Source organism: Cricetulus griseus (assembly GCF_003668045.3).
Source record: "Cricetulus griseus strain 17A/GY chromosome 1 unlocalized genomic scaffold, alternate assembly CriGri-PICRH-1.0 chr1_1, whole genome shotgun sequence".
Classification (NCBI taxonomy): domain Eukaryota; kingdom Metazoa; phylum Chordata; class Mammalia; order Rodentia; family Cricetidae; genus Cricetulus; species Cricetulus griseus.
In genome coordinates this window covers 179,279,880-179,294,014 of record NW_023276807.1, presented here as the reverse complement: position 1 = coordinate 179,294,014, position 14,135 = coordinate 179,279,880, and the positions used below count along the sequence as shown (strand labels likewise).

The 14,135-nt window shown below is 43.9% G+C and overlaps 1 protein-coding gene across 1 annotated transcript in view; it reads right to left on the bottom strand.

Annotated features, from left to right (window-relative positions):
- Sh2d4b (SH2 domain containing 4B) overlaps positions 1-14,135 on the bottom strand; it is a 105,721-nt gene that overhangs the window by 34,215 nt on the left and 57,371 nt on the right. Inside the window, exon 5 of the mRNA XM_027389420.2 lies at positions 82-298. Coding sequence (XP_027245221.1) covers positions 82-298 — 217 coding nt within the window. The remainder of the gene's footprint in view (positions 1-81; positions 299-14,135) is intronic.

Below are 14,135 nucleotides of genomic sequence, written 5' to 3'. Positions count from 1 at the left end.
TGATCAACAAATAAGAGACAGAGCCTGGACTAGAACCCATAAATCTTGCCTCATGGGTCCATGGCCCATCCTAACACACACCTGTCAGGTTCTGTAAGGGGAGATGGTGGACTCGTGCGCGGAAGTTGATGATAGAGTTTTGCCTCCTGCTCATGATTCTGGCCAAGTTCTTGGAACATGGTACTCAGGCCAGCAACTGTGCCCTTCTGGATAGCTCGGAGTGAGTGGCGCCTGTACTCATCCCGGGCTCGCTGGGCACGACGACTCCTCTCTTCATCAGCCGCCTTGGATCTGCGCACTAGAAAAGAGAACAGCATGGCTGGTCTTGACCCACGGCCCAAGCTATCCACTTGGAAAACATAGACAGCCCTGAACACAACTTACTTAGAATTCCATGATTTCTTGGGAAGACCACCCACAACACCATACATGAGGCTTGGCTCCTGCAGGAATGGCAAGGCATGCCCAGCCCCCAAGATTGTTGGGGTAGAGGGGTCTTTTTATAACTGACACTCCATGGACTATAAAAGTCCAAGGCACTATCCATTCTCCAGCTTTCTGCTTTGCATGTCCCTCAAGGGGCTCTGACACAGCCAAGTAGCCTTGAAAAAGCCACCGTGTGTGAGCACATGCATGGGTGTGTGCATGAGTGCACACATGTGTCTGTCTGTGTATCTATGTATGACTGTGTGTGTTTCTGTGTATCTTTGCATGTGTGCTCATGTGCATGTCCATGTGTATCTATGTATGTGTGCATGCATGTCTTCCTGTGTGTCTGTGCATGTCTGTGTGTATATATGTATGTCTGTGTATATATGTTCTATTTACGTGTGTGTGCTTGTGTGTATGTGTGTCTCTGCATCTGTGTATGTGTGTGTGCATGTGTGTGTCTGTCTGTCTGTGTGTCTGCATATGACTATGTCTACTTCTGTGTATCTCTGCATGTGTGTATGTGAATGTCCATTTCTATCTGTGTATGTGTGTGTGCATGTATTTGTGTGTGTGTGTGTGTGTGTGTGTGTTTATGTCTGTGCATATATGTTTCTGTTTATGTGTGTGTATTTGTGTGTATGTGCATTTTCATGTATATGTGTGTCTCTGTGTCTGTGTCTGTGTTTGTGTGTGTGTGTGTGTGTGTGTGTGTGTGTGTGTGTGTGTGTGTAGCTCCTAAAACTCCCAAGACGTTTGGGGTTAAGAAAATGAAGACTAGCTCTCTGCTCCCCTCTGTTTCAGAGACAGCCACATCTTGTGCAGTGCCTGCCTCATGCCTGAGACGAATGGTGAAGATCAGAGTGAACAGATATGGCCGTATTTGGTCCTAGTTACCAGGTCTGCCTTCATGTCTGGCAAAGTAGATATTGTTGCCAACAATGACCCCCTTCATTGACATTAACTACATGGTTTACATGTTCTAATATGACTTTATCATGTTCAATGACATAGTCAAGGTTAAGAATGGGAAGCTTGTCATCAATGGGAATGCCATCACCTTCTTCCAAGAGATCCTGCCTACATCAAATGTGGTGATGCTGGTGCAGAGTATGTGGTAGAGTGTACTGGTGTTTTGACCACCATGGAAAGGATAGGGCCCACTTTAAGAGTGGGGCCACTGCCCCTTCTGCTGATGTCCCATGTTTGTGAGGGTGTGCAGTATGAGAAGTATGACAGCTCTCTCAAGAGTGTCAGCAATGTTTCCACAGAACCAACTGCTTAGCCTCTTTGACCAATGACATCTTTGGCATTGTGGAAGGACTCATGGCCATAGTCCATGCTATGACTGCCACTGGAAGACTGTGGATGGCCCCTCTAGGAAGCCATGGCGTGATGGCCATGGGGCTGCCCAGAACATTATCCCAGCATCCTCTGGTGCTGCCAAGGCTGTGTGAAAGGTCATCCCAGAGCTAAATGGGAAGCTCACAGACATGACCTTCCATGTTCTTATCCCCAATGTGTAGGTTTCAGATCTGACATCCTCTTGGAGAAAAATGTCAAGTATGATAACATCAAGAATCAGGTATCCCAGGGCTCACTGAAGGACATCCTGGGCTACACTGAGGACCAGGTTGTCTTCTGGGACTTCAACAATGACTCCCACTCTTCCACCTTTGATGATGGGACTGGCATTGCTCTCAATAACAACTTTGTAAAGCTCACTCCCTGATATGACAATGAATTTGGCTACATCAACAGGGTGGTGGAGCTCATGGCCTACATGGCCTCCAAAGTGTAAGAAATCCTGGACCAACAACCCCAGCAAGGACACAAGAGCAAAAGAGAGGCCCAGTCCCTATCCCAGCTCCACCCCCAACACTGAGCATCTCCCTCAGTTTCCATCCTAGATCCTCAGCATAACAGGAGGGGCTTAGGGAGTCCTACTCTCTTGAGTACCATCAATAGAGTTCACTGCACCCACATTAAAAGAAAAGAAAATGAAGATTGAACAAAGCCTACTGGAGTCAAGGGCTTCTGCCAGACCTGGTCATCCTGGAGTCTGACCACTTCCTGCCAGACCACTACTTGCCTCTAAAATCTAAGCATCCTCACTAGAGTGCTCTGGAAGCTGGCCCTGGACTTCAAATTGTGAAAGATTAATGATTACACTGAACCTGGCAGATTACCTCGCCCTCCAGGAAGGAAAATCTTGCTCAGTCCATTCAACATACATCACAGGCTCCTTCAGCTTTCTAGAAACTGCACTTTGTCAGTATTTGGAGGACACAGGTAAGTTGTTCTAGTCTGAAAATAGTGTTTTTGCCATCACATACAATGAAGAGTATTTTTGGAGAACATGGCTCTTTCAGATCCAAGCACATAGTCTATGTCTACAGAGGCATTTATAGAGTGATGCCATGTACAGAACATCCCCTACATTCTGAGCAAGTTCTTTGGCCTTCTCATTGATGAACCTCAGTGTCTAGAACAGGGTTGGCAGACAGGATACCTGTCTAGGTGATAAGGGATTCCAGTATCCTGGGGTGATAACTCATGGGTAATGAATGCACTTGCCATACAAGCATGAAAATATAAGTTCCATCCTCAACACCCTGCACAAGGATGATATGGTAGCATGTGTGAGAAATCCAGCTCTGGGGACACAGAGACAGAAGGGTCCCTGATGCTCACTGGCAATCCAGACTAGCTGATTCTGTGAGGCCCAGGTTCAAGGAGCAGCCCTGTTTTAAAAAACAAAGTGGAAAGTAGAAGACATTCAAAGTCAAACTCTGGCCTCAGAACACACATGTACACATGCATGTGCATGTGTGGGCATAAGCACACACACACACACACACACACACACACACACACACACACACACACACGGTCATGAATGCTCACACATACACATACAAAAAAATTAATAATTTTTAAAATCATTTCGTGATTCAACTCTGTGTTTGACTCTGAGCTGGATATAGAGAAGACATGGAAGCAGACCTTCTTTCCAATCACTCTGACGAAGCTGGAGAAAGGACAGATAAATGTCACCAACCATAATGAAAAAGGTCAGGAGTGTCCTTAGAAGGAGAGGAGGAGGAAGAAGAGGAGTGGGAGGAAGAATAGGAGGGGGAAGAAGAAGAGGAGGAGAAGGAGGAAGAAGAACAACAAGGACAAGAAGAATCAGAAGAAGAAATGAATTACTGTGAGAGTTCAGAGCCCTCCGTATTCATAATGTACAGGGAACAGGGTTGTCAAAGGAGAATCAGCCTGGGACTGTGCTGTGGAGGAGGTGGTCTGTTCCCACCAACACTCTGGTTGAGATTTGGGGTCTTTAAGAGAAACTGGAGTCACCTTTTCAAGGCTGTATTAATTTTCCCGGGGATGGATGAGGTCTTGGGAAACAAATGGCTCAAACAGATCATCCCCTTTGTCCCGGATCTGCCTCCTCTTGCTCTCAGGCAGAGAATAAATCTGCTTTCCTTGTGAATTACCAAGTCTTGTGAATTACACTAGAAGAAAATGAACAAGACAGTATAGAAAGATCAAGTACTTTCTAAAGAAATGGGAGAGAAGCTCATTCCAGGAAACAACTGTGGGCTTCAGTGACCCAGAGACTCATCTGTAGGTCTCAGGGGCAAGAATTCTGTGATGCCTGCTTGCACTGTGGGCAGAGGGTCAGACAGGGTCAGGAAACCCAGGACCAACTTCATGGTCACTATGCAGTGAAGTACCTCTGCCATATGCCAACAAATAACTCTGTAAAGTTTACAGCTTCTAAGAGACAGGCACTAGAGAGACAGACAGACAGACAGACAGACAGACAGACAGACAGACAGACAGACGGACAGACAGACAGACAGAGGTTTTGTTCCTGAACCCCTGTCTAGTGTGAAAAATATTATTCCTTAGTTCTCTTTCCCTGAACACTAGACAGTGCCACCCTTAGTCTAAGGACTGCCACACTGCTGGGCTATTCCAGAGTCACATCCCTGATGACACACAGAGCTCCCACTCAGTTCTCTAACACTGAGGAAACACAGAAGTGTCTCTTTTCGCTCTTGGTATAATCTGTGTAAGTGGTCACAAGTTCCAAAAGTTCAAAGTGGCAAGATTGAAGGGGTTTCACCACTTCACATAACATGCCGGCCAGGTATGGTGACACACTCTGATACTTCTAGGACCCTAGAGGCTGAGCCAAGAGGATTTCAAGCTTCAGGACAGCCCAAGTATATAATGAGACCCTGTTTCAAAACTATGAATGAATGAATGAATGAATGAATGAATGAATGAATGAATGGCATAGTCATACAAGTATGTTTAGTTATCTACTTATGCCACTTTCAAGTGTTGCACAGGGTTACCACTTAATACTACGCAAGCCACACACCTTACAACTCCAAGACACCCAGTTGTAGTGTTAGGCCCTCAGAGAGCTTACAGTCTAGTGGGGGAAAATGCAGCATTAAAAACAGTAGAGCTGTGGTGGGGTGTGCATTGGCCACCAGGGCCCCAAGAGGAGGGACATGACATCAGACATGGATATTCTCTGGAAGAGGGGAGAGGTCTACACTGATGCCTGGTGGATTCAAGGAACTCAACAGACAGCGGCCAATGGAAGGGCATTCTTAATAGAGTAGGTTCAGAGACCAGAAGGGGTAAGCATCTCTCCTGGAACAGTGCAGCATCACTGCAAGGCCCAAGTACCAGGAAAAGCCACTTAGAAGATCATAACTCCTGGCTTATGTGTTCTAATGATGTCCTGAAAGATAACTGGAAGCCACTAGAGGGCAGAGTTCTGTCTGCTCTCTAAAGAGACTGTTTAAACTAGTAGTACTGAGTGTGAATTTACAAGAATGAGAATAAAGATGCAGAAAGCAGGAATGCACCGAGGTGAGCAAGGAGAATGGCTGAGGTGACAGCACATAAATTCATAGAAATAAAATGGGCAGAATCTGTACAATTATGATGACGTAGTAGTAGTAACAGTAGTAGTAGTAGTACTTTATTTATGGGGAAGGAGGCAATAGAGTGTGTGTAGAATTCAGAGGACTTGTGGGAATAAGTTCTTTCTTTTCACCTTGTGGATCCCAGGACTTGAATTCAGGTCATCAGCCTTGACAGCAATTGCCTGTGCCCAATGAGTCAATTATAAGCTCCTTCGGTTCCTGTCTTTTTTAAAAATTGCATTAATTGATTGATTGGTTGACTTATTTCATGTGTATGCATATGTAATATATGTGAACATGGGAATGGATGTGTATGTGGATGTGTATATATGTATTTATGTATAGACATATTTACCTTCTGCCATCTGTGATTTGGAGGTGGGGGGCAGTGAGACAGGGTCTTTCTATGTTGTCCTGCCTGGCCTGGAACTGACTGTGTAGATCAGGCAGGCCTCAAACTCATAGACATCTGCCTGCCTCTGCCTCCCAAGTGCTGGGGTTAAAGTTGCATGTCACCAACCTGCCGTCTCGCTGTGATTTTAAGCAGAGAATTAACTATCTATATTTTTTCCTGCCTAGAAAATGAGGACTTCGTGTGGTTGCTTTGAGATATCAGTGAAGGAGGAAGTGGTAGGGGTTTGGCCAGGTCTGGGCACAGAGCTGTGCATTAAATGTGCTCAGGATTCTTACTTGTATAGACTGTGTATTCTGAGGACTGAATACACCATTTGGAAGAGTCCATCCTGCGGTGGGGGTGGGAGGGAAATGATTAGTGGGGAGGAGGGTGGTATCTAGGTAGAATCAGTTGCTCTACCAGGGAATTGAAAAAATGAACATGTGGAAAGAGCAGGTTTCTTCACTTCTGGAAAGTATATATCAAGGGTATCCATTTTCAAAGATGTCCTGTGACTCAGCCTGCTGGAGTCAGGTCACCTGCATAAATCAGTGCCTTTAGAAATAAATATTACTAAGGCTGAAGGGTGAGTATCCAAGTCTGAGGAAGCAAGTGGTATCCACCCACAGTTCAGTTGGTCTAATGAAAGGGGCTTTCTCAGTCCCTACCCAAAAACTACCCCTCTTCTCTCTAACACAGCCTTATGCCTGCCATCAGAGACCCCTGTAGTGACCAAGGCAACTGCTGGATCCTTTTATGATCCAAGCTCTCAGGCTATGTGGATAGAGCAATGACTGCCTTAAGATAGCTAAATAAGACCCAGGGATTGGTAGGCAACTCGACAGGAGAGGGAACCCCAAATAGAGGCTAAATTGGGTTTTCAGAGTTTAAATACTGAAAAAGGCACCCAGAGTTGGGATGGTGCCTGGTTTATGATGGTCTGATTTATGATGTTTTTAAAAAAGTAATAAAAATTTAATCAAAACTCTACTTCAAATTTTGATTTTCAATCTCTTCCCAGCTAGCTCTATGCATATATATATATATATATATATATATATATATAATATATATATACTTGCATGTGTCTGTGTGTGCATATGTGTGTGCTTGAGAGAAAACCTGTGCAGTGTGTGGTGTGCTGGTTCTGGTGAGTGGCAGTGAACCATAGCTCCCACCCAGTGGACTGTGTTGATGAGCTAGGGTGTTCTGAAGTTTACTGTAGGCTTAGGATCATGATTTCAGGAGCATAACTTCCTTATAAGTTGAGTTTCAACTGTAGCTATACCAAAGGAGTACAAGGCATCAGTAAGTTTTCTTGTCACTGAGACAAACTACCTGGCAAGAGGCAACTTAATCGAGTTTGAGATACAGTTCATCATAGTGGGAAAAGACGGTGGTGGGAGCCTGAGGCAGCTGCTTGAACTGCATCTTGCAGTCCGCAGAGAAATGGCTGGTGCTCTGCTAGCTTTCTGCTCAGTGGGTACAGTCCATTCACCCAGGGCTTCCACCTCAGTCAATCTTCTCTGGAAACACCTCACAAGTTTGTTAATCCAATCAAGCTTTCCCACTGGCATCAACCATCACACTTAGACAGTCCATGCAGAGGACACCAAATACCCTTCATTCTTCCTGCCTGTAACTTCTGGTCCACGTTCTCCTCAGTCCAGCTCCTTCCTCACCAGCTCCTCCTGGATTACCTGTCCCAAGCCACTAGAACTTCAGAATTGCCAACGTTCAACCGAGAACTCAGATCCACTCCCTTGTAAGAGGGAAGGATATGGAACGAACCTCATTGTGCCCCTGTGCCAGGCTTTATGAACACTTTTCTTAGTGGCTCTCTCAGCAACCAGGCAAGGAGTGAGGCAATGGCATGTAGGAGGCTGATTTGGGGCCACAACCCAAATCACACAGTCAGAGGACCCAGAGTGACCACAACTCCTACTCAAAATGGACAAGCCTCATTACATTTTAACCTCACAGTAACAACACTAAATGTCTAGGTTCTATAAATAATATCATTTGCTGGATCCTCTCCAAGTCTCTGACCAACTAAATAGTCCCCAAGTCCACACCCCTACAAGCTCACAGTTGAAAACTCATTAAACACACTGCCCTGCCTGACCTCTCCAGAGGGTTTCAGAAGCTGGCCCTCTAAGATTTGAGCTGAGTAACTAACTCTTTACTAGAGTGATACTGAGAGCCATCTTTCCCTTTTTTCTCAGTTGGAGAATTTAATTTGACTGTTTTATCAAAACTGCTGCTTCTGGTAGATTAATGGTCCACTATATCTTTCAGATTAAGTTAATTGAGTGCAGAATGGATTTGCTAGATTTGAATGACATGCTCTAAGTTCAGCTCATCATTCTTTAAGAAAATATAAAATGAGAACCTCCAAACAGAGAGCCTGAATTATCACGTGTTTCCAGTTCTCAGAGGCATTTCCATTTTCAGCTGCTACACAGCACACTAAGCTACAACCAGGCTGCTCTCAGAGGACAAGATTTCCAGCCAAGGGTGATGCACTCCTTTAATCGCAGTACTTGGGAGGCAGAGGCAGGCAAATCTACGTGAGTTCGAGGCCCATCTTGTCTACAGAGTGAGGGTCAAGACAGGCTCCAAAGCTACACAGAGAAACCCTGTCAAAAAAAAAAAAAATTTCCAGTCTCCACCCCAAGTGAAACAGCAGCCAAGGAGCTCTACAGAAGCTCTTCATGCAGCAGGAGTAACCCCATAACCCCATAGAACTTGCCTGACGTCACTCTGTTAAGCAGTCAGGCTATCCAGCCAACGTTCACTACAGTGACATCAGCAGCTTCACTTTGTGTGTCTCACCACTTTTTTAAAACTAAGTGTTGCCATTTCTCCTTCCACTTGTCTCTTCCTCCATTCTGAATTTAGAATTATTAGCTTTTCCTCTTTAGTGTTATCTTTCCAGCCTCATTTTTCATGGTGGCCCATTACCGAACCTCAGGACATGGCTACATTGTGACTTGTTAATGCATTGTCAACTTCAGTTATAACTACAAATACCTCACAGAAACCAAGTGTCTTGGGGTTGAATTATGATAGAAAGGGAGAGAAAGATAGAGACAGAGATAGGATAAAAGTAAAGGCTGCCAAGAGCTAAGGTGAATTAAGCACCTCTGAGGATGGGGCTGAAGAGATAGCTCAGAGGTTAACAGCATGCACTGCTCTTGCAAAGGATCAGAATTTGGTTCCCAGCACACATGTCAGGTGACTCACAAGCACCTGTAACTTCAGATGAAGGGGATCCAACAACTTCTGCAGGCACACACGTGTGTGCACACACACATGCACACACCCTGTCCCAAAAACTAAGTAACAGGAATAGAGGAAGACACCCACCATCAGACAGCAACATCACCTTCCACATGTACACAAGCATTCACCCACACACATAGTCATGTGCAGCTAAATACATATGTACAAATACCCATATATGAAGGAACATTAGCCCACAGGTCTGGCAGGCCTTGCCCTTCTCCCCCAGTCCCTCTGCCTTGCTAAAATTCATTAGATTTCATTCCTAAAGCTAGCCATCAAGAACTAGTCTCTAGGGGTCAGTGGGGAACAGGGGAGGAGGGAAGGGAGAGGGAACAGGGATTGACATGTAAAACAAGCTTGTTTCTAATCTAAATAAATAAATAAAAAACTATTCTCTTATTTGGCCACTTCCTCCTCCTGAGGCTGACAGCCAAAGTCCCGAAATCAAAGTATTGAAATTCAGCAATCGGAAGTCCCTTTGGCTCGCCTAATTAGTATGCCCAATTAAAATCAAACAATTCATCCTAACATGGGGCTTCCCCTCATACCTTTATAAACTGCCATTTTCCTATGTGCCATGTCTGTCTCCTCTTATCTTGTATGTAGAAAATTACCAGGCATCTACAATTATCTTTTTGAGCCAATACGTGTAGTGAGAGATCAGCATATAAGATCAACAAAAAAAAGCCCAATGCATAATCTAGATACATTCCATTTATACTTCAGGAATAAATTAATAAAAGCAAGGGCATAACTATGAAATATTATTAAAGGAGATTAAATTAGATTTAAGTGAAATGCTGTCTTGTATTTAAGGATTGAAAAAAAATTTTTTTTTGAAATCTTGAAGATTTAACCCAGAGCCTCACATGAGCTAGGCATGTGCTTTACCAATGAATTACAGCCCTACTGCTAGGGTTTTTGCATGATTTATTTTTATTATTTTAATTATGTGTATGTATGTGCCCGTGTGTGCATATTACCACCTGACACAGATGTTAGAAATCAATGTGAAGTGCTATGGAAGAACAGTGTTTTGAACCACTGAGCCATCTTCTCAGACCCCACCTTCACTGTTTCTTTGGTTTTTTTAAAAAACAAGGGTTCAGTATGCCAGATGAACATGTCTTTGAACTTGCTATGTAGGCCAGTCTGGCCTTGAACTTCCACTGGGATTTCATGCAATAGCCCATTACGCCTGACACTAAGTATTGTGAGGATGGCAATACTCCTCAAATGGACGTACAAAAGCAATACAATCTTTATCAAAATCCCAGCTGCTATCATTTCAGAACTAGGCCAGCTGATCTTAAAATACGTATGGAAATAAAAAGGGTCTCTGAATAATCAAAATATTCCCAAGAAGGAACAGTGGCGGAGGTCTCACACTACTACCCAGTTTCAAAGCTTACTGCAAGACTCCTGTCACCAAGACTGCTGGCATGAGAACAGACAATAAGCCAGCAGAACAGAGCTGAGAGCTCAGGGGTGAGGGGGTGAGCAGACATGGTTTGAGTAAATATTTCTACAAGGGTGCCAAGAGCTTTGAAAAAAAATAGCCCTTCCAACAAATGGTACTTTGATAACTGTCAATCAAGAATGTCACTTCACACAAAAGTTAACTCAAAACATAGCAGAGGTTTAAACATTAAGAACTAAAACTGTAAATCTCTTAGAAGAGAGATGGGTGTAAGTCACTTTGACCTGGAAGCGAACAACTGATTTCTTAGATGTTACAAAAATCACAAGTGACAAAAGAGAATGGGACTTCCTCAGAATCCAAAACATTTGTGTTTCAAAGGGAACCACCAAGAAAGTGGAAGGAGGGTGGAGAGATGTCTCAGAGATTTAAAGAACTGGGTGTTCTTTCAGAGGACCCAGAATCAGTACCCAGAACCCATGTCAAGTATTGAGGTGGTAGTGGGGGTTGCATTGAAAGTGAAGTCCTCAGACAGCTCTAGTAGGAATATAAATGATGCAATTACCTTGGAAAACAGCGTGGCAACTCAGAAAATTGTCAAACTTGGTCTCCATATGATCCAGAAATTTTACTCTTACATGTATACCCAAAAGAATTGAAAGTATATCTTCAAAAAATTTGTGTATGTAAATATTCAGTGCAGCAGTGGTCATAATAGCTCTAACATAGAAACAACCCAATGTTTATTGTCCTCTAAATGCATAAATGAAAATGTGATATATACATGCACAAAAGAGATGAGGTAATGATAGATGCTACCACATGGGCAGATCTTCACACTTGCTAAATTAAAGAAGTTAGACACCAAAGGCCACATAATAAGTTTTTCTTTTTGAATTTTATGTGTCTAGATATTTTGTCCACATAACTTTATGCAGCACTTGCAGGCCTAGTGCCCTCAGATGCTAGAAAAGAGAATCAGAGACTCTAGACCTAGAGTTACAAATGATTGTATTCCATCATGCTGATGCTGGGAAGTGAACTCAGGTCCTCCACAAGAACATGCAGTGCTGTTAACTACTGAGTCATGGCTCCAGCACCTATACCTTTCTATTTCTATGGAGTATCTATAATAGGCAAATCCCGAAGACTAATTAGGTTAGTGGTTTGGAGGCAAGAGGAAGAAACCGCTGCTTATGGTTACATTTTCTTTCTGAGGTGATAAAATTTTCTATGATTAGATAGTGGAAGAGTTGTACAGTTTTGTGAGTATACTTAAAATATGCTTAATTGTATGTTCTAAAATGATGAATTTTATGATATGAAAATTACATGTCAATTTTTCCAAAAGGTCCATTTAATGAATCTGACATATATTCATATAGTCAAGGCATACTGAGAAGCAGAGAGCTGCCTAGCAGAGGGCTCCACCTCTCTGCTCCTGCTGTGGGATCTAGTTGCAGTACATGTAATGCAAATTGCAAATGCCCAACCACCCCATGTCACCCGTTCTCTCCCTGACTTAATAGATTCACACACTCAACTCTAGAAGGGCCCTGCCCACTTTCACTGGTCAAGCATATTTACCATTTTGTTTTTACTGATGCTTTGAAATTTGAACCCGTTGATCCTGGCGGGCTGTCCCTCCCTCCCAAGGCCAGCCAGCTTCTAGAGGTAGTAAAGGGCCTGCCTTTCATAAGCAAATCGTCCAATCAGAAGCCACTGCCTCCAGTGAGATGCTTTTACACCTGGCCATTAAACCTGGGCCTGAACCCATCTGTCATAGTTACCCTAGAGAACAGATGCAGACAATCAGAGCCAGTGCCTACATTCAACTGCCCCATGGAACCATTCACATAAACCCGTCCTAAGGCTGTGTGTCATACTTTTCCTGTAATCAAAATAAATCTTCCTGCCTGGGTCTTACCTTCATTCCTACACCTCACTGACCCTGACACTTACTTTGTGACAATGCCTTGTTTGTTATTCCTTGGTCTAGGCTCTGTAACTAAAGACATCTTAAGAGTCATATTTGTGCCCATGTGGCAGCATACCTGGGCTCAGCAACTCCTTTTACAATGTCATCCTTCAAACCTGACTCCACTTTGTTTTTCCTACTTGACTTCTTGCACTGGACACTCCCCAGAGTTTCCACACACAATGTTTCTTAGCTTGCAATGTCCCATTGTCACTGTGCCTTTGCACATTCTGGCCTCTATCTAAAGTGCCCTTTTGGGGGATGGAGAAACAGCTCTATGGTTAAGAGTGCTTGCTGCGCCAGACAGTGGTGGCACACGCCTTTAATCCCAGCACTCGGGAGGCAGAGACAGGTGGATGGATCTCTGTGAGTTCCAGACCAGCCTGGTCTACAAGAGCTAGTTCCAGGACAGAAAAACCCTGTCTTGAAAAATCAGAGAGAAAGAGAGAGAGAGAGAGAGAGAGAGAGAGAGAGAGAGAGAGAGAGCCTGCTGCTCTTGAAGAGGACCAAAGATCAATTCCTAGCACCCATGTCAGGACATTCACAGCCACATACAACTTCAGGGTATCTGCATCCTTTCCAACCTCCATAGGTACCCACATGTATATACACATACAGACACACACACATACATACACATAAAAATAAAAATCCTCAGAGTGTTCTCTGCCACAATTATTCCTAAGCCACCATCAGTGTTCACTTCATTCTCCTCCCTTGGAGCCCACCAGGACAGCAAACTCTGTGCTCCAACAGTACCTGCCACATTTCTCCCCCAAAGTCCAGAGTCATGTATCTATCTGTTCTGATTGGAAGTGCCTCTAACATAAGGACTGTAAGTATCAATATCTGAAAGTTCCCAGAGCACAGTTGTGGCAGTTTGAATGAGAATGCCTCCATGGGCTCATATATTTGAATGACAGGTTCACAGTTAGGAAGTGCTTAGGAAGGATTAGGGTGTGTCTTAGTTACAATGAAAAGACATTATGTTCAGGGAAACTCTTATAAAGGAAAACATTTCATTGGGGCTGGTTTACACTTCAAAGGGCTAGTCAATTATCATCATCATGGCAGGAAGCATGGTGGTGTGCAGGTAGACATGATGCTGGAGAGGTAGCTGAGAGAGAGAGTTCTATATCTGGATCCACAGGCAACAGGAAGAGACAGTGAGCCACTCTTCTGGTTTGAGCAACTGAGACCTCAAAGCCAGCTCCCTGTGACTCCCTCTAACAATGCCACACCTACTCCAACAAGGCAATACTTCCTAATAGTGCCACTCCATATGAGCCTCTGGGGACCATTTTCTTTCAAACCACCACAGGAGATATGGGCTTGTTGGAGAAGGTGTGTCACTGGGGGTATGCTTTGAGATTTCTAAAGTCCCTGCCAGGCTCAGTCTCTCTCTCTCTCTCTCTCTCTCTCTCTCTCTCTCTCTCTCTCTCTCTCTCTCTCTCTCTCTCTCTCTCTCAACTTCTGCCTGCCTCATGCTGGTCATGATTTAAAGTTCTCAACTACTACTCTAACACCATATCTGTTTGCTTCCTGCCATGATGGTCATGGACTAACCTTCTAAAACTGTAAGAAAGTCCCCAATTAAATGTTTTCTCTTATAGGAATTGCTGTGGCCATGGTGCTCCAACATAGCAACAGAACAATAAGTCAAAGAACAAC